Source organism: Colossoma macropomum, unplaced genomic scaffold (genome assembly GCF_904425465.1).
Source record: "Colossoma macropomum unplaced genomic scaffold, Colossoma_macropomum, whole genome shotgun sequence".
NCBI classification, from domain to species: domain Eukaryota; kingdom Metazoa; phylum Chordata; class Actinopteri; order Characiformes; family Serrasalmidae; genus Colossoma; species Colossoma macropomum.
In genome coordinates, this window is record NW_023494786.1 from 1,478,492 (window position 1) to 1,504,676 (window position 26,185).

At 42.0% G+C, this 26,185-nt stretch overlaps 2 protein-coding genes across 5 annotated transcripts in view; one reads left to right on the forward strand and one right to left on the reverse strand.

The window, feature by feature from the left end:
- The window catches only part of usp16 (ubiquitin specific peptidase 16), a 20,699-nt gene extending 5,148 nt beyond the window's left edge, over positions 1-15,551 (reverse strand). Inside the window, exons 1-14 of the mRNA XM_036557303.1 lie at positions 15,344-15,551; positions 12,750-12,832; positions 12,476-12,663; positions 11,165-11,268; positions 10,172-10,287; positions 8,643-8,908; positions 7,648-7,743; positions 6,938-7,068; positions 6,355-6,442; positions 5,060-5,138; positions 3,801-3,946; positions 2,283-2,456; positions 1,297-1,756; positions 650-853 (exon numbers count right to left, since the gene is read on the reverse strand). Of these exons, the coding sequence (XP_036413196.1) occupies positions 650-853; positions 1,297-1,756; positions 2,283-2,456; positions 3,801-3,946; positions 5,060-5,138; positions 6,355-6,442; positions 6,938-7,068; positions 7,648-7,743; positions 8,643-8,908; positions 10,172-10,287; positions 11,165-11,268; positions 12,476-12,663; positions 12,750-12,810 (2,113 nt within the window). The 5' untranslated portion in view covers positions 12,811-12,832; positions 15,344-15,551. The remainder of the gene's footprint in view (positions 1-649; positions 854-1,296; positions 1,757-2,282; positions 2,457-3,800; positions 3,947-5,059; positions 5,139-6,354; positions 6,443-6,937; positions 7,069-7,647; positions 7,744-8,642; positions 8,909-10,171; positions 10,288-11,164; positions 11,269-12,475; positions 12,664-12,749; positions 12,833-15,343) is intronic.
- Positions 15,552-17,061: 1,510 nt separating this feature from the next.
- rwdd2b (RWD domain containing 2B) lies at positions 17,062-21,141 on the forward strand. 4 transcript variants are annotated; one of them, XM_036557341.1, is made up of 5 exons: positions 17,062-17,267; positions 17,447-17,702; positions 18,263-18,330; positions 18,712-19,071; positions 20,698-21,141. In XM_036557341.1, the coding sequence occupies exons 2-5, from the start codon at positions 17,499-17,501 to the stop codon at positions 20,927-20,929; spliced, it is 864 nt and encodes a 287-aa protein (XP_036413234.1). In that variant the 5' UTR covers positions 17,062-17,267; positions 17,447-17,498; the 3' UTR covers positions 20,930-21,141. The 4 variants fall into 4 exon arrangements, with proteins under 4 accessions (XP_036413234.1, XP_036413243.1, XP_036413259.1 ...); XM_036557350.1 differs by having other exon boundaries at positions 17,212-17,301; XM_036557366.1 differs by having other exon boundaries at positions 17,216-17,267; positions 17,450-17,702.
- The last annotated feature ends 5,044 nt before the right edge of the window (positions 21,142-26,185 follow it).

Sequence of the window (26,185 nt, forward strand, 5' to 3'; positions counted from 1 at the left end):
AAGTGACCGCGCGCTTTTCACGGTGAGCTCAAACACATTCTGGGTGACGAGCCCAGCTGTCAGTCAGTGAAGCTTCATGATGGCTCCTGTGAGGCTGGTGAAGATGAAGCTGATCCTCCGGGAGCGACTGGCGTTCGTTGGCGGTCGTGATTGTTCTCCTCTGGATGAGCCGTGAAGCAGCGTGACGCTCTGTTCTTTTGCGCATGAGGGTCAGTTTAGGAGCTGATCTGTTCAGACTGATGTCGCATACAGACCACATTTAAAAGATAATCTGAACAGCCAAACAAAACAGATCAGATTTGGTGAGAAAATCAGATTTGGGCCACTTTTACCTGCTGTGTGAGCAAAGCCTTGCAGACTGAAGACCACCTCTTTGTACAGCACTCAAGTGGGCACTAATATAAGTACTTAGTGAACTGTATTGTTTTACACTTTCACTGTATTTAATTCTGTATCTTTCTTTCTAGGTGTCAACACTGGCTTTCACTCCTACCAGTATCTGAGATCAAGGGCAGTCTGGACTCTAACCTAGTTGTACTAGCTAGGAAACATTCTGAGTGGACAACAACACTTCTTTAAGTCGGTCAGGGGCACAAAGACAAAAAAGCAGGGCATGGGCCCTTTAACACCGTGTAGGTGCGAGGCGTACCGTCCGAGGCTTTAGACGTGGCCTGTCTTTTGGTGCAGGTCACACAGAGCAGACTGTTACTCTGAGTCAGATGCTCCACCTCTGTAAACTGGTACAGACACGACTCCACTGAGCACTCCTGCTTGTCCGGCGCCGCCCTGCTGGCCAGAGTGCGGAAGGCCAGCTCTGGATCCTGATTCACCACCACATACTCTACAGTGTCACCTACAGGTGGAAATATGGCAAAATCAGTTAGTAGATACATGGTTTCTGTTGTGTATAGGCTCTATAAGTGCCCTATATAGGCTCCGCCCACAAATGTGGTCTTTAGTAAATGTAGGTATTGTGATATAAACTGAGTCTGTTCTACAGTTTCTCACTAGGCTGAATGAATAAACGACTCTAAATGTAGGTATTGTGATATAAACTGAGTCTGTTCTACAGTTTCTCATTAGACTGAATGAATAACCGACTCTAAATGTAGGTATTGTGATATAAACCGAGTCTGTTCTACAGTTTCTCATTAGGCTGAATGAATAACTGACTCTAAATGTAGGTATTGTGATATAAACTGAGTCTGTTCTACAGTTTCTCATTAGGCTGAATGAATAACTGACTCTAAATGTAGGTACTGTTATATAAACAGAGTCATGCTGATGCCGAGTCACCTGATGCTTTCTCTTCCAGCCCCGCCTCCAAGCTCTCCTCATTGGCTGCCTGCAGGGACAGTGCATTCACACCATCTGCTAACTCGTCTTCCTCATTTAACGGGACGCTCATTTCTCCCTCCTCATCCTCCTCTTCCTCTCCTCCGTCCTGCTCCACGTTGGCGTCGGCTCGTTCCTCTGACAGAGCGCTGAAGCGGTTGATAGTCGACGCAGCATCTCTTTCAGAGGCTTCTTTACTTTCTTCCTCCTCCTCTTCCTCGTCAGCAGGTGCATCTTGGTCCCGCCCTGCTGGCTCAGAGGCCACTGACTGGCTCTTATCCTGGTCCGCTTCACCCTCACTGCCAGCCTCCAACTGTCCATCTGCAGTGGTAGGTGGAGCTTCTGAAGGGCTTCCCGTGTCCTGATTGGTCAAAGCGTCCAGCGTGAGCTTCGCTCCCTGTTTCTGCTGCCGCCTCTGATTCTGTAAACACGACAAAATAAAACATTTTTGATTTTACACTGTGAACAATAGAAAGCTATATCGCCCCCTACACTTCCTGTAGTGTATTACAGTCTGTCAGAATCACTGTGTGGATCATATGAACATTATAGAGGCTTTTTAAATGAAACAGTAGAAGCCATATCGCCCCCTACACTTCCTGTAGTGTATTACAGTCTGTCAGAGTGACTGTGTGGATCATATGAACATTATAGAGGCTTTTTAAATGAAACAGTAGAAGCCATATCGCCCCCTACACTTCCTGTAGTGTATTACAGTCCGTCAGAGTGACTGTGTGGATCATTATGAAGCACTTTTTTAGCTTATTTTCCACATTTTTTTTCTTTTATGGCTTAAACTATAAGATGTAAATGTTCCTTAAGTATTTTGTTAAAATAAGAACTGAACTTCTTTGAAAACAAATTTTTATAAAGTCCTAAATCTGGACATTTGAAGACACGTGAGGATCATTAGCTCCAGAAAGCTACCCTGAGGCACATCTCTGTACCTTTGCCTGTTTCTTGGCCTGCTTCTTGGCCTTCTTCAGCTGATACTTGCTGCCTGCACCTGTCGGCATATCTTCATCCCCGTTGGCCAGCGGAGCGGCAGCGTCCTTCCCCCTGTCCTCAGAGACGCTGCTCTTCTGCTGAACTCCCTTCTTCTGGTTCTTCTTCCTGTAGGCCTACAGAAGATCAACACCACAGTCACTGATCCACAACAGACAGATCTGGCTGTAACTTGGTAAATAGTACAGTCAATTTTGTCATCAACACCAGCCTGCTTTGAGGACCAGGCCCTGAGAAGGCGGCGGCGTCGTCTGACGCTGCTAACTGAATGACGTGGATCCTCAGACGATATGAGAGGAAACAGAAGTGTGGCAGGCTGGTGCCCACGCTAGACTAAATTCTACCTCAACTCAAATAAAGCATTTTTCTGCTAATTTTAGTGTATGATTTCTATGTATTACCTGAGTTTAACATAAACATAAAATATAAACCGTGCCATAACTTCTGGACAGGCCACATTTTATATTGTATTGTTTTCCAACATTTTAAGTTCAGTAAATAAACAGTGGAATAAATTGTGCAGAAGTGTGTCTCTGTAGAGGACGTTGTAACTTATATTCATCAGAAAATCAACAACAACAACACGGAATTTGACCGGGGCGCACAAACTTTTGCATATAACTATATGTTCAGACAAATCCATTTCAGATGCTCACATAATGCACTCTTGTAGATTAACAGTAGCTTATTATTCTGTCTTTTCATTTTTTAATAAAAATTATTTTTAATAACCAAAGTAAACTTGAAATATTTTACTGTGCACAACAGCAAAAACATATATATATATAGGTTGTTTTTCAATTTGTCAATATTGCTGTTTAGCACACGCCCCTCAGGTCAGGAAAAACAGTGCTAATGTTGCTTCATATCTTAGTTTCTGCTGAAGTTCTCATCTTATTTTGCAGCTTTTTGTTTGAAGTTTCCGTTCCACCTTAAATGGAGCAGCAGTTCCATTCTGGCTCCCCTTCAGGCCTGAACACAGATATAAATCCATAGATGCCGCATTGTCTGTTGTTCTCCATCTGAGGCGATACGTATAAAATTTTATATCAGGCCTAGTCATTATTTTTTTCTCCCAGTTATTTGTAATATTTGTCTTGGTTTATTTTCTAAAATAAAAGTCTCCGTGCATCTGTTTGGTGAGACTGAAAACTAGTTAGTCCTTATATGCAGGGCAATAATCTGAGTGGTCCGAGGGGGGACCAGCAGTGGCAGTTAGCAGGGTGCCGACCTTATCAACCCAGCGGACCGACATATGCAGCTATCTGGGATACACCTCACGTCATAAACGTTGCAGTGAATACAGCGTTATTGTTTTGCACTACATAGAAATGCAGAACCTGAATCAGACATCAATAATCAGATCAATGTATTTACAGCGTCAACATAGTCAACAATACTGAAGAGACGCAACAACTCCAAAGTTTTTCTTTAACAAACGACAGACTGGATGACGGTACCTCATCAGCCACAGGCAGCGACAGGTCGAGAAACACCTCCGTCACCAAGGAAACGGTCTTGCACTCCTTACACATCACAGTGCTGGTCATCTCCCCGCCAAACACGTGGTCCACGAAGTTCTTGCTGCCACCGTTTCTCTCGTACTCTTCAGAGAAAACGAACACGGAGGAATATTTTACAGTCACTATGTTTATCTGGCCTTATGAGCTGGTGGTGCTCATTAAAAGAGCTGTATATTATTATATACCAGAACTAGTATGTAGAAGTAAGAGTTAGCGTTAGCATGTAGCTAACATGAGCACACACACACCTCTTTTCATGAGCACTAGCACTAGCACGTGGCTAACATTAGCGTCTAAGGAAGAAAAACTTTACACAGTCTTTGCAGCTTCATATCTTACGTAATATATTTTGTGAATTCAGTATTAGAGAAAAATTTGAGCTTTTTAACAATTCAAAAAGCAAAAGATTCAAATACAACAAACTATTACATATTCGCTCTGGCCTGAGAGCTTGTAGAGAGGAGAACTGCTGCTCCATAATATCTTCCGGGTTTCTCAAACACTAGGGGGCGCTACCGAGCGAGTCCAAAATGAATGGGTTAAGATGGAGCATTTGAGCAAAATCATAGTTTATAAATGATTAAACAGTTTTAATGTAAAAGAATCCAATCATTTCCTGAACACAGAGCAGCATAAAACATTTTAACACTGCTGTTATATTTTTAGGAGCTTTTAAACTCGAATTATAGGAGTTTAAAACGGCGCCTCATGTACGTTCATGAGGTCTGTGAGCACGAACAGCCAATGAGCTGCTCCGCTCACCAACCAATCAGCGCTCGGTAGCAGTAATGTTAACCAATCAGCGCTCGGTAGCAGTAATGCTAACCAATCAGCACTCAGTAGCAGTAACGTTAACCAATCAGCACTCAGTAGCAGTAAAACCAACCAATCAGCTCTCAGTATCAGTAATATTAACCAATCAGCACTTAGTAGCAGTAGTTTTAACCAATCAGCACTCAGTAGCAGTAACATCAACCAATCAGCACTCAGTAGCAGTAACACCAACCAATCAGCACTCAGTAGCAGTAGTGTTAACCAATCAGCACTCAGTAGCAGTAACACCAACCAATCAGCACTCAGTAGCAGTAGTGTTAACCAATCAGCACTCAGTAGCAGTAGTGTTAGTGTCCTGCTACCGTGATGTCAGACTGACATCACGCACAACAGAAAACGGACTGACGCAGGTAAAAACTCACCTTTCGCTATTTTCTTCTGTTCTTCATCCAGACTTTTCCCAGAGCTCTTCAGCGCCTCCAGGATTCCAGCCGTTACTCTCTGAGAGAGAAGTGAGCCGGTTTAGACGTTACACAGCACACAAAACGTCCACAAACCAGTCTGACGTGATCTTTACACAGCGAGAAGAAGAGCCTCCTGACTGCTGTCTGTCCACCGCCATCGACGACAGACCACAGACCCAATCAGAGCAGCTGTTTTTATGGAGTTAGTTTTGTGCCAAAATGTTTGAGGGAAGATCCTGATGTCTGAGAGAGGAATGTTCCGGTTTGAGAGGACAGCGCTGCTCTGAGCGCAGCTACTGAACTTGAACGCACTGGTCAGCACGAAGTGCGGCAGATAAACACCTCGGATTTGCTCAACAAAACACTCCGGTTTTCACTCAAAACTGGAAAACCTGCTCAGTCGCGCTATTCACCTTCAGCATAAAGCTGCTTAAGAAAAGACGCCACGATTGGTGCGCAGACAGGACCCGCCCCTCGGCAGCTCTGATTGGCTGGAGTTTTGGCACAAACATTCAGACGTTTTTCAGCGAGCAGGTGTGGAAGTTGAGCGCAGCTGTGGAGCTGAGAGCAGAAATGATTTGGGCACATGCGAGTTTTGAAGGTGAAGAGCGCCGCTGAGCAGGTTTTCCAGGTTTGAGTGAATCCGGAGTGTTTCATTGAGCAAATCCGAAGACGTTTTCCAGCCGCACTTCGTGCCGACAAGTGCGTTCAAGTTCATTATCTGCGCTCAGAGCGCCGCTGTCCTCTCAAACGACTTGTGGGGGTGTTTCAGTTGAAACTTCCTACTTGGAACATGGAAGTTCCAACAGCTTGTTGTTGCTCTTTTCATTAGAGCCAGCTTTAGCATACGGCTAACATTAGCATATGGATACTACTCTTTTCCTAAGAGTTAGCCTTAGCATATAGCTAACATTAGCATATGGACTGCTCTTTTCCTAAGAGTTAGCATTAGCATACGGCTAATATTAGCATATGGACACTGCTCTTTTCCTAAGAGTTAGCCTTAGCATATGGCTAACATTAGCATATGGACACTGCTCTTTTCCTAAGAGTCAGCATTAGCATATGACTAACATTAGAATGCTGCCACTGCTCTTCGCATAAGAGTTGGCATTAGCATGTGGCTAACATTAGCATACATACAGTGCTCTTTTCCTAAGAGTTGTCATTAGCATGTGGCTAACATTAGCATACATACAGTGCTCTTTTCCTAAGAGTTGGCATTAGCATGTGGCTAACATTAGCATACGTACAGTGCTCTCCTCGGCTCTCATGCCGTCCAGCAGGTAGCGCAGGAGCTCCTGACTGTCCTGCTGCTGGAAGCCTTTAAACCTGGCCGCCCTGCAGAGACGACAACACACAACCAGGCTTAAAACAACAACATTAGAACACTACAAACATTAAAAACATCAAACGTTTCGCCCCGATATTTTCAGCGCTTTTATCTTTCATCTGTCCTCCACACTTTGTTTTGCTTTATCATTTGACTGCATTGTTTTGTTCATTATTTACCACAGATCCATGTTTTATTCGACATTATTCTTATTACTAATATTATTGTTATAAAATTTGTACATTTTTGTTTGTTTCTCATTTTCTGTAAAGCACATCCAGCAGTTTTAATGTCTGAAAGGTGCTGTATAAACATAATTAGCCTTTATTCAAGGGTCAGGCCTCATTTGCATGAGAGAAACCAGCCCTGAATATCTGATAACAACAGACAGGACCAATAGACAGATCTCATTTGCATATCGGTCTTAAAGGCACAGTAACAGTCATGTAAATATTAATGATTTATTGATTTCTATTTTTAAACACAGTTTTACTGAGTCTTACTTCTTGCACACTTGTGTGAAGAGCTCTCTGGGCGTCACCACGGACTTCTGGGTCTGCTGGATCTCGTTCAGCAGCTGGCACATCGCCAGGGTGAGGGAGCCGGGTCGGGGCAGCTGGACCTGCAAAGGATCCTGGGAGAGAAAAACAACACAAGAAAACTCATTTGCAAAGTTATTCAGTTCAGCTTTTCTCTAGATTTAAAGGGCCCATATCGTGGAAAACTCAGCTTCTCTTGCTTTTCTGAAACAGTTCGTAAACATTTTTGTGACGTCACAAGTACTAACTTGTGTACATATACCTATACGTCCATCTTTTCGGCTTACAGCAGTTCAGCCATTCACACTGAAGTTATAAGGAGTGTTTCAGCCCAGACTGTTTTTTGAATGAGACACAGCCAATCAGAACAGAGCTCATTTGCATATATGTTTTGAAGGCGAAGTAACAGAAACAGTCTGTTTTCTTATAAGGGATAAAGAGAGGTTGGAAAATAGTCATGTAAAAAATGAATTGTGGCTGTTTTTGGTACATAAAAACACACCAGATTAATAAGTATCAGCTAAAAAATGAAAATGCAAGAAAAATGAAGGATATGGGCCCTTTAATTTCTGCATGTGTGTTATTGCCTTTTTCTACATTACAAGTCCTTGTTCTGTTAATTCATTCCACCCAACAGAGAAGCTCTAAGGCTCATAGAGGCAGCCTGTACGTACCAGCTGTGAGGACGGTGGGGGTCTGAGTAACAAGCTGCTCTGCTCATCCTTCACTCCACTCAGCAGCCGACGCAGCAGCACCGTCTGAGACAAGTTCTGAAACACAGACAGAGGGGTCTTCACTCAGCCAAAAGTCAAAGACCACCTTCGGAGTTAAGATATAAGACAATCCACTTGCATATGAAAGGAGAACGTCGAAGTAAAACACGCGATGTTTCCAACACTGGAAGCTGCAGAGAAACCTGGAGGCTTCTAACAGCCACCAGGAAGACCCTGGTAGACCCCCATGGACCCTCACAGAGCAGGTACTGTTTGGGTGGTGGATCATTCTCAGCACTGCAGTAACACTGACGCGGTGGTGGTGTGTTAGTGTGTGTTGTGCTGGTCTGAGTGGATCAGACACAGCAGTGCTGTGTCACTGCTGGACTGAGAATAGTCCACCAACCAAAAATATCCAGACAACAGCGTCCTGTGGGCAGCGTCCTGTGACCACTGATGAAGGACTAGAGGATGACCAACACACACTAACACACCACCACCACGTCAGTGTTACTGCAGTGCTGAGAATGACCCACCACCCAAATAGTACCTGCTCTGTGAGGGTCCATGGGGGTCCTGACCACTGAAGAACAGGGTAAAAGGGGGCTAACAAAGTATGCAGAGAAACAGATGGACTACAGTCTGTAACTGTAGAACTACAAAGTGCACCTATATAGTAAGTGGAGCTGATAAAATGGACAATGAGCGTAGAAACAAGGAGGTGGTCATGATGTTATGCCTGATCGGTGTGTGTTAAGTGTCGATATTTTAACACAAAGTAGGAGAACACATTAATCTCAACAATAAATGTGACGGACAGATTTGGACTATGGGGCATTTTCACCAACATAATGTGAATCGAATCAAACCAAATGAAAAAGATCCAAAGATTCAAACTCTGGTTTGGACCCAAAGAGAACGAGTCAGGTGTGAAAACAGCCTAAAAGGATCCTGACCTGCAGGACTGCGTTGAAGAAGCAGGTGTTTCCCAGATTACTGAAGCCCTTCACGGCTACGGCTCCACAGCCGGACCCTCCCGTGGACTCTTTTGGGGCGCCGTTCTTCTTCGTGGCCTTCTTCAGCTCCTTCTGCTTCACCGTATTCTCCTGCTTCACCGTACTCTCCTGCTTTGCCGTATTCTCCTGCTTCGCCGTATCCTCTTGCTCCTTCTCAGACGCTTTCTCCACTGCGACCTCCGACACGCTGTTCTCCTCCTTCACCTCTAAATCAGGACGTGATCAGGAAAAAAGTTAGAGAAACTGTTTACTAGCAGTATGAGAACAAAGCTGGCTACCCCAGCATTTCTCTACCTCATCTCCATCTGCTGCATCTGCAGCGTACGGCTGATTAAAGGCCAATTTATAGCCCTATACAGTACGTGGCTGCACTGTAGGCTTCCACAGTCCAGCACCAGCACCAAAACACTGTAATAGAGCATCATTTGTAGTTTCTATGGTAACTAGAATGACGATGCAGCTACTGAAACAGTGAAACCACACAGGACAGAAAACAGCTGCTGCAGTCAAACTGCATTAACAGTACAATTAGAAGCTGCAGGGTCGCTACGGCAACGAAGAATATTGCTTGTTGCATGTGTTCTTTCTCCATCATGCAGGGTTGCCAGATTCACGGTTTTCCCAAAACATTCCCGTTAGTCTGAAAGTGCAGCGTCAGGGGAAATTACACTGTTTTCTGCTTGGACAGCTTATTAAAGTAATCGCGGTCGCAGAAAAAAAGGCTTGAAAATGAAAACAAAATCACCGTATAAATGTGTAACAATAATGAATAACTGGCAACCCATTCTGTTTCTGACAGCAGCGGAGCAGCAAGAAAGTAAACACAGCCAAACACAGTGACCATGGCAACAATCCAGAATGCAGAAATTTTAGTTTTTAGCCTGAAATGACCCTCATGAGCTCATCCTACTCAGTAACGTCACGTGAATGAATCACGTTCATCATCAGCACAAACTAACGAGCAGAACGAGCTTCGCTGAGAAGATCATTAACTCTGATCAGCTCTCAGCTTCATTATTAGAGCGAGACGAAGGAGAAAAAGGTGAGATGCGCTGCTTTTCCACCGTTTACAGGCTTTAACTTCTGTTCAGCGCTGTTGCCATGGTAACGCTGAATGATGGGGCAGCGCAGTGGAAAAAAAGCACATGAATTCAGATCTGAGCGTCTCATTAAGGTCGCATGGCCACAAATCGGATACGTATCCGATCTAGGACCACATATGTAAGTGGCTCAGGTCAGATTTGTAAAGATCAGATTTGCGTCCACACAGCCCTGAAAACATCAGATCTGAGTCACATTAGGGCAAAAAATCAGATTTGTGCCACTTCAGCCTGGTAACATGAACGTAGCCTAAGATGAACCCGGCATGCTGGAGAGTGAAAACACTAAACAGTGCCCTGTGGTCGTCCTCCAGGAGCCAAATCTGAGAACCAAAGAGCCTCAGCTCAGCACTAATCTGCGATACTCACTTCTAGTGGAGGTTTTCTGGCCGGAGCCTGTCAGCACCTGCTTCTTGATGTTGGAGACCAGCTGAGCCAGCTGCCCCGTGCTGGAGTAGTGGACGTCATCATCACAGAGATAACACCTTCATAAAAAAAACAGAGAAAGTCAATCAATGAATCAAGCTTTATTTCATCTCGGAGAACATTCAGAGTGACCCTCATTTACAATGTTGCCAAGTCGATACAGAACAAAGGATTAATAATATGTAGGAACATTTCAAATAATAAAAGTAAATTTAATTTAAAAAATGACTAAAATCAGGTAAGTATAAAAAAATGAAACATTAATAATAAAAATACATAAAAATGCAATAAAAATAGAAAGCAATAATTAAAACGTAGCTAAAATGTAAAAGTTAATAAAATCAAATAAAAATAAAAGGAGAATAAGATCAAAAAGTAAACTAAAAATGAATTAAAATGACAAATAATAATAAAATAATCATAATTGAAATAAAAATATGAATAATAAACAGCCTGTTTTAAACTGACGTCACAAAAAGAAACTCATTTAAATATATCCATAGATTCTGCCTTTAATAGTTCAACAATAAATAAAGAAAGAAAGAAAGAATGAAGGATAAATAAGGAGTCTGGGTTCTTTAAGCAGTTTACCATATAAAACTAAACATTTTACATGTATTGTTTCACTGTCTTCACAGTAATTGTCCAAGGACTGAACCTGGCTTTTTAACCCATTCACTCAGATCAAACAGGCTGAATATTCCCCACAGGGGGGCGCTGTTAGAACACAAACAGCTTCAGTGTGCATCACTGAAACGGACTATACTGAAAATGAAGCTCCTATAAAATAGATGAACCCACACCAGCAGAAGCTCACAAACACACTCACGTTCAGTCTTCTTTCGAAAGGAGAAGTGAACTTTATTACCTAAAAAAGCTGCAGTGCTTCATGTTACTTTACTAAATGTTTTACTTTGCCGTTATTTCTGCTCTCACCAAACACTCCAGCTGTCCAGGCTGAGCACCAGGCAGTGCGTGTCTGAGCGCGGCTTCTCGTAGTGTTTGATGGCATGTTGGTTCTCCGAGAATCTCCCGCAGCCCTGAGCGGATCACAGACAGAGACGGGTCGGTCAAAAGAAAGTGAAATCTATTGCATAAATTCTAATTTAAGACTTTCCAACTGAATATTTAAGGCTTTGAATTTCTAATGTCATTCCAGCCAATCAGGCAGACGCTATGCTATATCTAAAGCCACGTCACTGTACCTGTATCGCTCCACTGACCACTGAGTTACTTACCAACTTTGCTCTAAGCTGCTGGAACTACTTTTTTTGGCGGGAGAAACTGGCAACAATATAAAAGCTGTGGAGGTTAACATGATAATAATGTGATGGTGCTACAAATTATTGACACCATTCATTTTTAAACCATTTTTCCAAGGTTGACCTTTCAAACCATCCATAGTTCCACTGAAGCCCAGCTGTATGTTTTGTTTTGGGGGACTATTTTGTGTTGTTGCTAGAACTTTGGCTGTATTCCTCTCTTCAAATACAGATTTCTCCAGTTTATAACTTATTTAACTGAAGTAAGATGAAAATATTCATGAAGTAAGTCGATCCTGAAGTATTACTTACGAGCAAAGTGCAGCACTGAAAGCAAAACAAGAATAAAAAAATGGCGTAAAATTTGAGCAAATAAGACGAACGTGATAAATTAACCACACTCTTAGAAAAGAGGGTTCTCCAAGGGTTCTTTAGTAACGGAAATGGTTGTATATAGAACCGTGGACACTCAAAGAACCCTTTGCATGATTACAAGGATTATTTGCATCATGTCAAGCTTGACAGAAGAACCCTTTTTGGTGCTATATAGAACCGTTTTTAAAAAGGTTTAATACAAACCATACAGAACACGTTCTCCTTCTCCATGCAAAGAGTTATTTAAGTGTTCATGGTTCTAAATAGAACCATTTACAGCACATTTTCCATCAATCTGAAGAAACTTTCACCATGCAAAGCATGTAAAGGGTTCTTTGAGAGTTCACGCTTCTATATAGAACCATTTTCTTTCCTAAAGAACCCTTAAAGAACCATCTTTTTTAAGCGTACCATGTCACAGCACTATTACAAACATATTTAGAGCAATAATAGATTCTAATTTCCTATATTTTTTATATAACAGCAGCCGAACAGAGGAGGCGATGCGTTAAAAACATCACGGTCCACTGCAGCCGAATCACAGCCCTGATTTTATTCACCAGAACATCGACCTATTCGTTTAAACTGGACACAAGTCTTCTCTGCTTACTCTGTGTCCACATTTCAGACACATCCACACAGCCGGCCCCTCCTGACTGGCCTCGTTCTCCGCCTGAGCGTCGCCGTTACTGGGTTTCTCCTCCTCGCAGGCCTGGCAGGTGTTCCAGGTCTTGTCCAGGCTGACCTTCTTCAGCAAGTTGTGCTCTATTCCTTTACGGATGTGAGTACATGTAGCACCTACACAGCAGAACAGGGAAAATTAACCCTGTGTCATTTGTAGGGAAACCAAATTCTCATATCTGAGAGGCCTGGACGGCGCATACCTGACAGATCCACGGAGTTCTCTCCTCTCGGACTTCTGTCCTTTCCACGCTTTTTGCCCATTGTGGCGCAGGTTGATAGATTTCTATGGTAACAGAGTAAAATTTACTTTGCAAAACCACATATTTGGAGCATCTGTCCAGAAATACTCTGCTTAAAGTCCTGCAAATGCTAATATTTATACACTGCAGGGTCGATAACAGCTCTGATAATAAGTACAGTGCAATGCTGAAGGGGAACTCCACCAATTTGTTCAAAATTTCCTTCAGAGTTCAGTGTGTGAGATGTAAACAGAGAGATTCAGAGTGGTTTGGTGTGAAATGGTTCAGATGTCTTTACAGTGGTGGTGATAGGAACCAGGGGTCGCCATGACTACAACACAAATATAGACATTTTATTTACTATCCAGAACCACCAGTGAACCTACACAAGTCTTCTGAGTTTATATGGAGTGTTGATGATGGAAAATAGTGGAAAATCTGAAATATTAAGGGGACTATTTTGCCTCACAGCTCCCTGTATATTATGTATCCCTCCACCATGAATGGAGTTTAAGGCCAAAATCTTCTCTAAACTATCATAAAACAGTGTCTCAGTCATCAGGCAGTGAATTCATAACCATTTCATGTAATAACTGTCTGTGAGGGAGCTTTTAGAGGTGGACGTCTGGTTCCTATCACCACCACTATGAACAATTCTGACTCTGTAAGTTTATCTAGCAAATCAAACCACTCTGAACCACTCTGTTTACATCTTAACCAGTTTTTTTTTAAATGTTGGAATTTTAATGTACAACGCGTTTATTTCCCAAGTTTAACAAAACATTAAAAATGTAAAATATGAACCATAATATTTGCATATTTTATGTTTAAACCCCCCAGCCCGAAAAAAATATTGTTAAATTTAGCTTATTATTTTTACTTATTTTCATTACAACACACATAATTTGATCACAGGCACCCAAAAGTGTGCATAAGACTGTATATAAACTTAATGTCTCAACAATTACCTGACTTTTCAATTACAGTTTTTGATTTTATCACCATATTACATCAAGAAAATAAAATACATGACTAACATCAAACATATTTAAATACAGAATGATCTGAAAATCATTTATAAATAGCAGTGATTACACACTGTGGGGATTTCTATATTTCAGTCATTGAAAACAAAGGGCATCAGGTCTTTGACCCCGGTTCTCTAGACAGCAGATTCAATGTGAAATCACGGCACTGCGACTTGACCATGTTCGACTGAAATGCTGTGACAGTATTTCAAAGTGTCCACGGTAATGATATCTTGTGTGTTAATTACTGCAGTGTTTTTTACTGATTTACCTGCCAGTATACACCGATCAGGCATAACATTCTGACCACCTCCTTGTTTCTACCCTCATTGTCCATTTTATCAGCTCCACTTACTATATAGGAGCACTTTGTAGTTCTACAGTTACAGACTGTAGTCCATCTGTTTCTCTGATACTTTGTTAGCCCCCTTTTACCCTGTTCTTCAGTGGTCAGGACCCCCATGGACCCTCACAGAGCAGGTACTATTTGGGTGGTGGATCATTCTCAGCACTGCAGTAACACTGACGTGGTGGTGGTGTGTTAGTGTGTGTTGCGCTGGTCTGAGTGGATCAGACACAGCAGTGCTGCTGGAGTTTTTAAGCACCTCAGTGTCACTGCTGGACTGAGAATAGTCCACCAACCAAAAATATCCAGCTAACAGCGTCCTGTGGGCAGCGTCCTGTGACCACTGATGAAGGACTAGAGGATGACCAACACAAACTGTGCAGCAGCAGATAAGCTATCGTCTCTGACTTTACATCTACAAGGTGGACTGACAAGGTAAGTGTGTCTAATAGAGTGGACAGTGAGTGGACACTCACTTAAAAACTCCAGCAGCACTGCTGTGTCTGATCCACTCAGACCAGCACAACACACACTAACACACCACCACCACGTCAGTGTTACTGCAGTGCTGAGAATGATCCACCACCCAAATAGTACCTGCTCTGTGAGGGTCCATGGGGGTCCTGACCACTGAAGAACAGGGTAAAAGGGGGCTAACAAAGTATGCAGAGAAACAGATGGACTACAGTCTGTAACTGTAGAACTACAAAGGGACAATGAGAAGTATTTCTACTTTTTTTTGAGAGATACTTTTACTTTGAAGGAGTCAGTATTTTATTCAAGCAACTCACTTTTACTTTGAAAGAATAATTATTTATTTGGAGTCAGGACGCTCTTACTCGAGTCTGGACTATAAAGACACTGCAGGTCAGTGTTTCTCTCCTCCTGCTCCTGTTTTACTCCTCTGTTCTACACATTTCATCTCTTTCCCGCAATGACAGCTCAGTCTGATCAGTTAAACCTCAGCAGGCTTTCAGGAATGAGCCGAGGAGATGAATCAGCTGGTGGAGCTGAGGAGAACAGCACCAGTAAACAGACACACTGACCCCCCAGAATAAGAGCCCTGACCAGAGGTAAAGTCCTCAGAACCCAAACATCACCGCTCTAATCTGGACTCCGCTCTCCGCAGCCGGCGAGCCGTTAGCAGCGCAGCTAACGCGGCTAATGTGATGTCAACTTACCAGAAAGTGAAAGTGAAACAGCGCTGTAGTTTCTGGCGCTTTACAGTCTCAAAAACAGGGTTCTCCTGTGTGGGGAACCCGCAACAAACACAGAACCGTCTACCAGAGCGCTATCTGAGCCCATCGCTGAGGGGATTTACTGTGAACACTGGAGCGGATGGTGCTAACATACCGGACACGCCGACTGTCAGCGCTGACTCTGAGAAACCAGCCGCCTTCGGCTGGATTTTTCAAAATAAAAGTCCCAACACAACGCATTGTTTTCGGCACAAGGCACAGGATTTTGTTTAATACAGTTTTAATTAATATCTTTCACAAATATATCACGGTGTGCGGCGACTTTTAAGTTAGTTTTATGAAAATGAATGAACTTAAATATTAATAAAGGTATTATTTGTGTGAATACAATCTAATTAGAAAAGTTATATATTTGTTTTGCTTTCTTAAACATACACAAACAAAAAATGTAAATGTTAATAAACTACAGTTACAGAAAAAAAAATCACAATATATTAAAATGGATGACATATCAATGAGCGCTGTATTAAATATGAAAGCAGCATGTACATGGGGAAAGAAGTAATATAAATAATATAAATAATATTATAGTATGAATGAAACATCTCTTAGTAGTAAGTTAAGTACAAAATGAAGGAGCTACAATATAACAATGAGAAAATGCTATGTGTATTACTTTCTATATTACTCGCACTGCTCTACAGTAAACTAAAATACTTGCATATGACCCTGTCATAAAGAAGTAACTATCCAAATTTCCAAATCCATTGTTTTTTTAACACAAGTGGACTTTTATCTGACATTTTGCGTCGTACTGAAGCCTCTCAGAAGAGTGGCTGAAATGGTAATCATACCATAAATTATACCCTAAACAGAGCACTCACACTGGGGCCCTTAGCACTGGGGGGCCTATGGTGGACGGACCCCCATCAGCTTTATGGCATCGCTTATATTGCTGCTTAAACATTTTACGCCCATAATCTATGGATACTTTTTACAACAACAGTCTTCAACAGACAATGTACATTAGAGCACCAATGTTTTCACATGTAACAATAGTGAGTAAACAGGTGAATTACGCTCACTTTTAACTTAATTTCTTGTACCCATAATGGTGGACTCTTCTCTCCTTTTTTTATACTCTTATCTTACATTTTCTATTCTACATTCTGTTTTCCATGGCAACGGACGTCGTATAAGCATTCCAATGCACGTTACACTGAGTATGGCTATGTGTGAGACCACTTTGCTGAAAAAACCCATAGAACCCATTAAGTTCTGCTGATTCCTGATTATTTTGTAAAGTGTATTGGCTTTTTTTTTTTGATTGGTTGTTATCATAACGTAACGGACCCTAATGGTTTAACAGGTGACCATTGGCTGATTCTCAGAGCATTTGATGCCTTCCTAATGGGATCTAAAGGTGTTCTACATGAAACTAGTGGTCTCTGTTGGAAACCGTTAAGGCAATTCCTATTAGAAAGCAAAAAACCTTTAGGTTTCTAATGGTCCTATATCAACAGGGCAAAGCTTGATATGATTTAGACTTATTTTTGGGGTTCTTATTTATCAGATTTCCATTCATTGTTGTGCCTCCTTTGACTAAGAAAGTGCGCGTCTATTAGAACTTTTATTTTGAAACACGGCGTCCGCTTCCGAAACAGGAAAAAATGTCAAAATAAGAGTTCGCGGTATTTTTAACCAAACGCAAGTGGATCCTTTTTAAACTACTTTCAAGTTATTTTCATGTTACTCATATTGTCGATTAAGAGCGGGACGTTTAGACTCTAATCCTAACTTTAATACTTAAAATTACTCGTATTTTGCAAAGGAAATGGTTTATATAATAGCCGGCTTCCTCACACGTGGCTCATGTGAATATCAACAAACTGAGTTATTTTTTGGTGTAAGTGTGATCAGCGATCGATCAGTCGAGTCTGGTTTGTTTTTCATAATTAAAGCACTAAAACTAACACATTCAGATTTAACTGTGCTGTGAACTGAGCAGCGTTTACAGACCTGCTCAGTGTTTCTCCGCTCACTAAAGCTGGTTGCACTTTTCTGATCTTCTGGTCTGATCTGCAGCAGGTTTGTCCACTTCTGATCTTCTCTGAATGACCATAAAGGCCAGGACAGGATGGCCTGTTGTGAAGAAGCAGAGGCCCAGCTCGCTGAACTGGAGCTCCTGACCAGCATGTTCCCCAGCCAGGAGGAGCTGGTGGTGGACCAGCTGGCCTTTGAGGAGCTCAGAGCTTTTGTGGAGGGAAGAGCTGATTCTCCTCCAACCACCAGACCTCAGTTCTCCATCAGGATCAGTGTGGACTCCTCCACAGCCAACGGGGTGAATGTGCTGAATGTACTCAGTGACTTCTTACAGCTGACTGATACACTCTTAATAAAGATGGTTCTTCAAGGGTTCTTCAGTAAAGACAGGGGTTCTATATAGAACCATGAACACCCAAAGAACCATGTGCATGGTGAAATGGTTCTTCGGATTGATGGAGAATGTGTGTTCTGTTGTTACAAACTTGATGTCGTCACAATAGCTGGACCATTTTTGATGCTATATGGAACCATTTTCATAAAGGTTCGACGTAGAATCAGCCTACATCAGTCTGAAGAACCATTTCACCATGCAGAGAACCTTTTAAGTGTTCATAGTTCTATGTAGAACCACTGTCTTTACTAAAGAACCCTTGAAGAACCATCTTTTTTAAGAGTGTAGATTAGAGTTTAGTTCCCCTGGTTTTATTATATTGTATTATATTATATTATATTATATTATGTAATAGTATAGTACAGTATATTATAGTATAGTATAGTATATTAAATTATATTATAGTATAGTATAGTATGGTATATTAAATTATATTATATTATATTATATTGTGTTTTAAACAGGTGGACATCACACTGTCCTGTGCGTTCCCACTGGACTACCCAAAAGTGCTGCCCGAGATTGCTGTCAGGTATTTAACACCTTGCCTAACTGTCGCTTCACCACTGTGGAAGTGTCTGCACATAACTTTAATAATGATTATTAATTATTATTTTAATAGACACAATGATCTGAATGATTAAAATCTTTTACACACTGTCCAGAGACGCTGATGTAATGCTCAGTGTATTTGCCCAATAATATGTAAACTCCAATAATAATATAATAATAACAAAAACAATAAGCATAATAATCATATTCATACAAAAACTGCCACGAATAATAATAATGATAATAATAATGTTATTGTAGTTAGTCGTATTATACTAAAATTAAACCTCTAATTATTATTATTATATTATTATGAATAGCAAAACGAAACAGTAACAATTAGCAACTATGACTACTGCAGGTGCTCTGAGCTGAGTCGTGCTCAGCACACTCAGCTGGTCTCTGATCTGACGTCATATCTGAGGGAGAGCTGTGACGGAGGCCTGTGCGTGCTGACCGCCGTGGACTGGCTGAAGGAGCACACGCCAGGGTACATGAGCGAGAGCCCGCCGGCGGCCCGGAAAGAGCCGTCCGCCGGGCAGAGCGGGGATGCGTTCAGCAGGCTGTGGATCTACAGCCACCACATCTACAACAAGAGCAAGAGGAAGAACATCCTGGAGTGGGCCAAAGAGCTGGACCTGTCCGGCTTCAGCATGCCGGGGAAGCCGGGGATGGTCTGTGTGGAGGGTCTGCAGCCCGCCGCCGAGGAGTTCTGGGCCAGGTACTGACTTTACTTGCTGTTTTACTTCTCAAACTTCTCAGACTCCATGTGTCGTATTAGTTCTACCAAAGAAATCCCGTCTTAAACCCAGCACCACTTCTATATGTGTGTCAGAGTCCAGTCTTCAGTTATGAGTTACTTGTATCATGTATTTAAAGGGGGATTCTGATAAATGGTGAACATTTTTGCATAATTGAGTGTTTGAGATGTAAACAGTGATTCAGAGTGGTTTGGTGTGAAATAGTTGATTGTAGAGACTCAGATTTCTCTACAGTGGTGGTGATAGGAACCGGGGTCACCATGCGTAGTTGTAGTTTGTTAGCTACTTGTAAAGCTAGTCAGTGTTGTTTGTTAGCTAGCTGCCAAACTAATCAGTGTAGTTGTTTGTTATCCAGCCGCCAGGCTTTCAGTGTAGTTGTAGTTTGCTTATTGGGCTGCCAGGCTAGTCAGTGTAGTTGTTTGTTAGCTAGCTACCAAGCTACTCAGTGTTAGCTAGCTGCCAAGCTAGTCAGTGTAGTCGTAGTTTGTTAGCTAGCTGTAAAGCTAGTCAGTGTAGTTGTAGGTTAGCTAGCTGCTAAACTAGTCAGTGTAGTTGTTTGTTAGCTAGCTGTAAAGCTAGTCAGTGTAGTTATAGTTGATCTAGCTGCCAAGCTAGTCAGTGTTGTTGTTTGTTAGCTAGCTGCCAAGCTATTCACTGTTAGCTAGCTGCCAAACTAACCAGTGTAGTTGTTTGTTAGCTAGCTGCCAAGCTAGTCAGTGTTAGCTAGCTGCCAAACTAGTCAGTGTAGTCGTAGTTTGTTAGCTAGCTGTAAAGCTAGTCAGTGAAGTTGTAGGTTAGCTAGCTGCTAAACTAGTCAGTGTAGTTGTTTGTTAGCTAGCTGCCAAGCTAGTCAGTGTTTGCTAGCTGCTAAACTAGTCAGTGTAGTCGTAGTTTGTTAGCTAGCTGTAAAGCTAGTCAGTGTAGTTGTAGGTTAGCTTGCTGTAAAACTAATCGGTGTAGTTATAGTTGATCTAGCTGCCAAGCTAGTCAGTGTAGTTGTTGTTTGTTAGCTAGCTGCCCAGCTACACAACACCCTGCATGTATCCCTCCAACATGAATGGAGTTCAAACGTATGTTTTAGGCCAAAATCGTATCAAAACTCTCCTAAAACGATGTCTCAGACATCAAAATTGTCACTCTGTGTCTTCTGGAAGTTCTAGATAACCAACTGTGAATACTGTCGCAGTCTAAGCAGGTTTCCGTTATGAATGTAAAACAGCGGCAGCAGCTCTATGCTGGGACTCTTCACTGAAAGTCACTGTAAAACTGATACAAGGTAAAATAAATGCTAATATATTTGTCACAAGCTTCAAGTAAAACATGAAATGTCTCTTAGAAGCTTCAAACATCTGTGTTTAATGTATAACAGATATTATAAAACATGTTAATGCGAATCGCTGGCAGCTTAGTGCTAACAAACAACTAGCATCCCAGGGACGCTAGCAAAAGTTAGCATTATTGTAGCCATGTTTTTTCCTCATGTTTTGGCCTGATTTTTGGCATCAATGTCTCGAATTGAAGGCCGAGCTCTGACAGTCTCGGTTCCTCGCTGCTCGAATGTGACCGTTATCTGTGCTGACGTCCAGGGTGAAGGTGTTGACCTGGAAGAGGATCATGATTCGGCACAGGGAGGACGTTCCTCTGGGCTCGTCTGACACCGTGGACTCACTGCGCAAGTTCTCTGGCTTCGAGGAGGCTGTTTTCGACCCTCACGGGAACCGAGGAAATCACATGGACCTTGGCCAGCTGTTCCAGTACCTCAGCGACCGAGGCTGTGCAGAGATATTCCAGATGTACTTTGGAGTCGAGGGGAGATAACTGTGCTGTGGGGGGGGGGACTTTTAACTGTATGCACTACCTCCATTTACTATGGAATAAATGTTTTAAGTCTGTACATTTGGAACAGACTAGTATGGTTGTTTATACACTCAGGATAACAAGTGGAACGTGTGCTTAACCTAAACGACCACAAGAGGTCACTGTTTCCATTGTTAATATGAACATAAAGGCACTGCTGTGCTGCAAATGAACTCATGGCCTTGTAGCTCTAATTTACAGACAGAGTCTTGTAATGTTGAGGTTTTTAGGACAGATCTTATTATTTTATTCTGAATCTTAGCCGTGCTTTTTTGTAAGAGCTTTAAAGAGGCATTCTGGCCTGAAATGTAGAGTGTAAAGGGCCTGAATCTCTACTTATAATGTTTGTGTTGTTTTATTTACAGTCTTAATTCACGTTTTAATGATCATTCATTCAATGATCATAGGCTGAATGGGCGGGGCTTAATTGCTGTATGCTAAGGGGGTGGGGCTAAAGTACTCTATGGGTGGGGCTAAACTGCTGTAGGCTGAATGGGTGGAGCTAAACTGCTGTAGGCTGGATGGTGGGGCTAAACTGCTGTAGATTGAGTGGGTGGGTCTAAACTGCTGTAGCTGAATGGGTGGAGCTAAACTGCTGTAGACTGAATGGTGGAGCTAAACTGCTGTAGACTGAATGGTGGAGCTAAACTGCTGTAGCTGAATGGTGGGACTAAACTGCTGTAGTTGAATGGGTGGAGCTAAACTGCTGTAGACTGAATGGTGGAGCTAAACTGCTGTAGCTGAATGGGTGGGACTAAACTGCTGTAAGCTGAATGGTGGAGCTAAACTGCTGTAGGCTGAATGGGTGGAGCTAAACTGCTGTAGCTGAATGGGTGGGGCTAAACTGCTGTAGGCTAAATCGGAGTATATATGCAAATGCATTAGTGTTTGTGACATCACAAAAACAGGAAACTGTTCCAATGTGAGGGATAACAAGTGGTTGGAAATGTGAGGGATAACAAGTGGTTGGAAAACAGTCATGTACAAATAAATTACTGCAGTTTTTGGTTCAAAAAACCCACACAAATGTTTTAAGCAGACCTCAAAAATAAAACATGAGGCAAAAGTAGAATATGTGCCCTTCAGTTTGTGCATATTTGTTTATTTATTTCTAAATTACGGACCCTTTTTTTATCAGTCTGTCTGTCTATGGTCCATAATAGCATGAGGAATAATAGTAGTAGTGGTAGTAATAATAATAATAATAATAATAATATAATATAACAGAATTCCATATATAATGTATGTGCGAGTCCAGTCTTCAGTTATGAGTTACTTATTTTTAAGGAAAAAACATGTATTTAAAGGGGAATTCTGACAAATTTTGAACATTTTTGCATAATTGAGTGTTGGAGATGTAAACAGGGGGATTCAGAGTGGTTTGGTGTGAAACGGTTGATTGTAATAATTGTATGAATGTAATTATCATTTAATATTATTTAATCTTCTTTATCTTTATAGAGCATAGCTTTCTCAGAATAGTGAGATATTTAATCAGTGAGAGAATAATTATGACAGAGCTTTTACTACATTTAGGGAATAAACACCCATGTAAATGTAATGTAAATGTAAAATCCCATAATAAGCCATAATAAGCCTGTCTCAGAACCAGCCCATTCGTCTCTCTGTGCCTCCTGAGAGCTCGTTCCTGTTTAAAGCAGTCATTGAATCAGTCTGAACATGTTTTATTCTGTATTTGGAGCCACTGCTGCACTGATTCACACGATCAAACAGTCGTAAACAGAGCCAGCGTCCATTCAGATGGCCCTCCTTTTTGTCTCTGCTCGTACAGTGACGCTGAAGCTGCTCTCTGTCTGTGTTCAGGACAGTTTTCTTCATCGCCGCCGTGACCCGTGTTTGTGTTTGCGTGGAGCTGCTGAATGGGGTCGTCCACTCCAGCTGCATTTTAAACAGCCTGAGTCCTTTCATGAGCGCCTCTATGAACCGGCTGCTACTGTCATTAGCTCTCGCCACAACAAACACGGCCAGCACAGCCATTAATATGCTGTCATCAAACTGAAGCCTGCTTAGCTCAGGCACATTTGAGAGCACTGTCAAATACTGCTCTGTATGAAAGGGGAAGTCCAATGATATTTCAAAAATTCTGTGTGATTAAATGGTTAAGACGTGTCATTCTGAGTGGTTTGGTGTGAAACACTGTTCTAGAGAAACTTACTGATAGGAACCGGATGTCCACCTCTAAAATCTCCCTCACAGAACGTTACTACATGAAACGGTTATGAATTCACTGCCTGATGTCTGAGACACTGTTTTTTTCATAGTTTTGAGAAGATTTTGGCCTTGAAATCCATTCATGGTGGAGGGATATATAATATGCAGGGCGCTGTGAGGCAAAATAGTCCCCAAAGAAAACGTATTATTTCAGATTTTCCACTATTTATATCAACACTCCATATAAACTCAGAAGACTCGTGTTGGTTCACTGGTGGTTCTGGATAGTAAATAAAATGTCTATATTTGTGTTGTAGTCATGGCGACCCCTGGTTCCTATCACTACCACTGTAAAGACATCTGAACCATTTCCAAACCACTCTGAATCAGTCTGATTACATCTCAACCACTGAATTATGGGGGAATTTTAAACACTGCTTGGCTACTAGCTAACAAACTGCAACTACACTAATAGCTTGGTAGCTAGCTGAGAAACTACAACTATACTGACTAGCCTGGAGCTAGCTAACAAACTACCACTACACCAGCTTGGCAGCTACCCAGATAGCAGATAGTTCTGGGCCGATTCTGGCTTTCATACTCGAGTGTTGACTACCAGGCAAATGTTAGGCATGCAGGCCAGAACAGGGCCAGATCCTGGTCAACGTCTTATTTGGTTTTGCCTCATGTCTATATTTGTGGACCACTTCTGGCATGATTGTTGTGGATTAACAATGTAGTTGGGCCAGATTTGGGCTACATCCATTAGTTTTACCTACTTTACAGTATGTGGGACTGATCAGGGCTGAGGACCCAGTCAGGCCAGATCAAACACAAGGATATGGCCCACAAGTAGACCAGACAAATTTTGCCATCTGGGTAAATGATCTAATCCTCTTATCTACAACTACGCTGACTAGCTTGGCAGCTAGCTGAACATCAACTACACTGACTAGCTTGGTAGCTAGCTGAACATCAACTACACTGACTAGCTTGGCAGCCAGCTGAACATCAACTACACTGACTAGCTTGGCAGCCAGCTGAACATCAACTACACTGACTAGCTTGGCAGCTAGCTGAACATCAACTACACTGACTAGTTTGGCAGCTAGCTGAACTACACGGACTAGCTTGATAGGTAGCTAACAGGCTCCTCCAATAATATTCAGTATTTATTCAGTACAGGCTTTAAATTGGAGAAATTTACTGATTCAACAAGCAACATAGTAAATAAGGAATGTTGTTTCACACACGTTGAATATTTGTGTTTACGTCAGAACATAAATAGTGCTAAACTCTGTGGAAATATGGATGTACGACACCGTTAGCTTGGCGCTAACATTGTAAATCCCACAGACATGCTAGCAGAAATTAGCATGATCGTAGAGATGGTAATAAAGGCTACTTAGAAAGGAAGGTTTCTACATTAAACATAATGATATAAAATAACCACATAATCAAGTCTGTTATGCTCGGTTTGAGGCCCCTGTGTGATGATTTAGACATGCAGTTAGCATCATGCTAATCAGTAGGGTATGAGCTCTCATTACTTGTTAGCTACATTAGCGCCGTAGCTAAAACTAAAACAGTAAACATGTTTGATTGATTGATTGACTGTTTGATTTAAGTGGGGATTTCATTTAAAAGAGAAACACTAGTTTTTTTATTATCATTATTTTGATACTGCAGCCTCTCAGTCGTCCTTCTGTGACTCAGTCTCTCCGGTTTGTGGGAGAAAAGATCTTTTCAGCCTGTTTTACTCACATACACAGCGAGAGTGTGATTATTGGGCGCTACACGGCGGCTGCTGATTGGAGGAAGCAGATGTGCTGCAGGTCGAGGTCACTTCCTCTAATCCGGCCGAAGCTTCGCGGCGGATTATAATCCCGCTCCCAGTTTTGATTAAGACGGCAGGGTCAGGAGATTAAAGTCCAGCGAACAAAATGAAAGCAGTTTAAGTCCAATCCCTGAATTCATCAGAAACGCAAACCCTTAAACTCTCATTACGCCGCCAGATTAATACAGAGCCCCCCACACCAACCCCAGACCACCCCCCCCGACCACAACCACAGAGCTTATACTGTAGATTTATACTGTATCTCTACTCTCTCTCTTTGCCTCTCTCTACCTCTCTCTCTCCTTTCTCTCTCCCCTCCCTCTGTATCCCTGGGCTTGATCTCTATGTTTTGGTCTCTGTGTTTGATCTCAGTTTTTGGTGTCTGTGTTTGATCTCTGTGTGTGGTCTCAGTGTTTTGTCTCTGTGTTTGGTGTTTGGTATCTGTTTATGATCTCTGTGTTTGATCAGTGTCTGGGTATCAGTGTTTGGTTTCTGTGTTCAGTCTCTATGTCTCATCTCTGTGTTTGGTCTCTGTGTTTGCTCTTGGTTTCTGTCTGTTTTTTCTCTCTCTGCCTCTTTCTTTTTTTTTCCACTCTTAACCCCGCCCCCCCTTCTGTGTTTGATCTCCATGTTTGGTCTCTGTGTCTGGTGTCATTATTCAGTCTCAGTGTTTGGTGTCTATGTTTGGTCTGTTTCTGGTCTCTGTGTTTGGTCTCCGTGTAAGGTCTGTTTCTGGTCTCTGTGTTTGGTCTCTGTGTTTGGTCTCTGTGTAAGGTCTGTTTCTGGTCTCTGTGTTTGGTCTCAGTGTTTGGGCTGTATTTGGTCTCTGTGTTTGGTCTGTTTCTGGTCTTTGTGTTTGGTCTCTGTGTAAGGTCTGTTTCTGGTCCCTGTTTCTGGTCTCTGTGTTTGGTCTCTGTCTGAAGTCTGTTTCTGGTCTCTGTGTTTGGTCTCTGTGTGAGGTCTGTTCTGGTCTCTGTGTTTGATTTCTTTGTATGGTCTGTTTCTGTTCTCTGTTTGGTCTATTTGTAAGGTCTGTTTCTGGTCTCTGTGTTTGATTTCTTTGTAAGGTCTGTTTCTGATCTCTGTGTTTGTTCTCTGTGTTAGGTCTGTTTCTGGTCTCTGTGTTTGTTGTCTGTGTAAGGTCTGTTTCTGGTCTCTGTGTTTGATTTCTTTGTAAGGTCTGTTTCTGATCTCTGTGTTTGTTCTCT